General features: G+C 26.9%; 1 protein-coding gene across 1 annotated transcript; it reads right to left on the bottom strand.

The window, feature by feature from the left end:
- Positions 1-900: 900 nt before the first annotated feature.
- Positions 901-1,248, bottom strand: LOC119614074 (AT-rich binding protein-like; the record flags this gene model as incomplete). Its single annotated transcript, XM_037970175.1, has 1 exon — positions 901-1,248. A coding segment is annotated over exon 1 (348 nt), but the record flags the coding sequence as incomplete, so codon positions are not given.
- Between the last annotated feature and the right edge of the window lie 891 nt (positions 1,249-2,139).

The raw sequence follows: 2,139 nt of genomic DNA, 5'->3' as shown, positions 1-2,139 counted from the left end.
TTTCTAAAATTTCCCTTTTAGAACTTTTACGAAACTTACTCTTTTTCTATAAACTTTTCGAAATTCTTTCTCTTTATAGAAAATTTTCGAAATTAAATAATTTTATAAAAAAAATTCACCCCTTTTTACAAAAATCTTCGAAATTCGCTCTTTTTATAGAAAAAAATTTACGAAAAAGTTTATTTTTTATAATTGTCTAAATTCATTTTTTTAAAGAAATTTTCGGACATTTCCTCTTTTTTATTATACAAAATTTTCGAATATTTCTCTTTTTTATAGAAAATTTCTCTTTTTAAGTTTTCAGATATTACTCATTTATATAAAGTTTTCGAAATTTTCACTTTTTTATAGAAAGTTTTCGAATATTTCTTTTCTATGGAAAATTTGCTCGTTTTTATAAACAATTTGCGAACATTTCCCATTTTAGGGAAAATTTTTTTAATTTTCAAAAAATTATTTTTTTTAGAAAATTTTCGAAAATTTCAATTTTTTATAGAAAATGTCTTTTTTATAGAAATTTTTGCAACGTCTATTTCTATTTTTATAGAAAATTGTAAAAATTTCATCTTTTTTTAATATTTTCTCATTTTACTTCGAAATATTCGTTATTAAATTTTCCAATTTTTGTTTGTCGCATATTTTTATTTCTCTCTAAATTTAATTTTTTTTTTTTTACTCTTTATGGTAACATTTTTGAAATTAATTTTAAAGAGCACATTCCAGTTTTAATTTTTGCTTGTACTTTTTTCTTCGTTTTTGTTGCTGTATGTAGTTTATTTGTGGAGTATTAAAGGTAATTAATTCTTTTAATTTTATTTTATTTAAAAATTTTTTTGTTGGTTGGATTGGATGTTTTGTTATTGTTATTGTTGTTGTTCATTCTCTATTTAATTCACTTACCTTTCCTTTAATTGGTGTAGTGCTACAAATTGGATTTGTATTTGGCAGAAAACCAGCATTTGTAACAGAACTAGAACCAGCAGATTCAATGCCACTAACACTAATACCACCACCACCACCGATACCAGCACCTGGAGCAGGAGCAGTTGTACTACTGCCATTATTAACAAACCAGGCTGGTTGATGTTGTTGCTGCTGCAGCATGTGATGGGGATGTGGATGTTGCTGATGATGTGGATGCTGTTGGTGTTGTTGTTGTTGCATTGTATGCAATGGTGGTCCATTATATCGAAATGGTGGTGGTTGTTGCTGTTGTTGTGCAGGACCCATAAACTGAACAGTCTGCATATTCATGACTTTGGAAAGTAGGGTGTATATGTGTTTGTTGGTGAACGATGACTATGAGAATTGGTGAGATGATAGAATGTGTGTGGAGATGGCAATAGTTTTAATTGTAGTGCTAGTAGTTAATGATACAAACCCAGCTTGTTGCTACACTCACACTTGGGTATTCGGTTCAAGTCCATACATATACACACACACACACTTTAAAACACTTATGAATTTCTTTTCTGAGAGGTGCAGAGAGTGGGCGTTTCAGGCGTTTGGCACATACGAGACAGACACAGAAGCACAATTACAAACACACACACATACACAAACAAATTTTGTACACAATTAGAATTAGAAAAATCTAAAAAAATACAAAAAAAAAGAAACAGAATTTTAAAATTAAATAGAAATAAAATGAAAATAAAATTAATATTAAAATAAAATTTTATAAATAAAACAAGTGGGAAGATAAAGACGGTCTAAACCGACTATAGAGTGCACTACATATGAATTTTTTAAGGTGTTAAGGAGATAAAGGTGATTAATAAATCCTCTGATAGAAAATTTTCGAAATTTTCTCTTTTCATAGAAAATTTCTCTTTTATAGAAAATTTTTGAAAATTTTTCTTTTTATAGAAACTTTTCGAAAATTTTATAGAAAATTGTCGAAATTTTCTCGTTTTTATAGAAAATTTTCGAAAATTTCTCTTTTTATAGACAATTTTCGAAAATTTCTCTTTTTATGGACAATTTTCGAAAATTTCTCTTTTTATGGACAATTTTCGAAAATTTCTCTTTTTATAGACAATTTTCGAAAATTTCTCTTTTTATGGACAATTTTCGAAAATTTCTCTTTTTATGGACAATTTTCGAAAATTTTCTTTTTATAGAAAATTTTCGGAAAAT

Source organism: Lucilia sericata, unplaced genomic scaffold, assembly GCF_015586225.1.
Source record: "Lucilia sericata isolate MDLA Ls3-8-SP2 unplaced genomic scaffold, ASM1558622v1 Contig002563F_arrow, whole genome shotgun sequence".
In the NCBI taxonomy this organism is placed as follows: domain Eukaryota; kingdom Metazoa; phylum Arthropoda; class Insecta; order Diptera; family Calliphoridae; genus Lucilia; species Lucilia sericata.
This window is presented reverse-complemented; position numbering and strand designations above follow the sequence as displayed.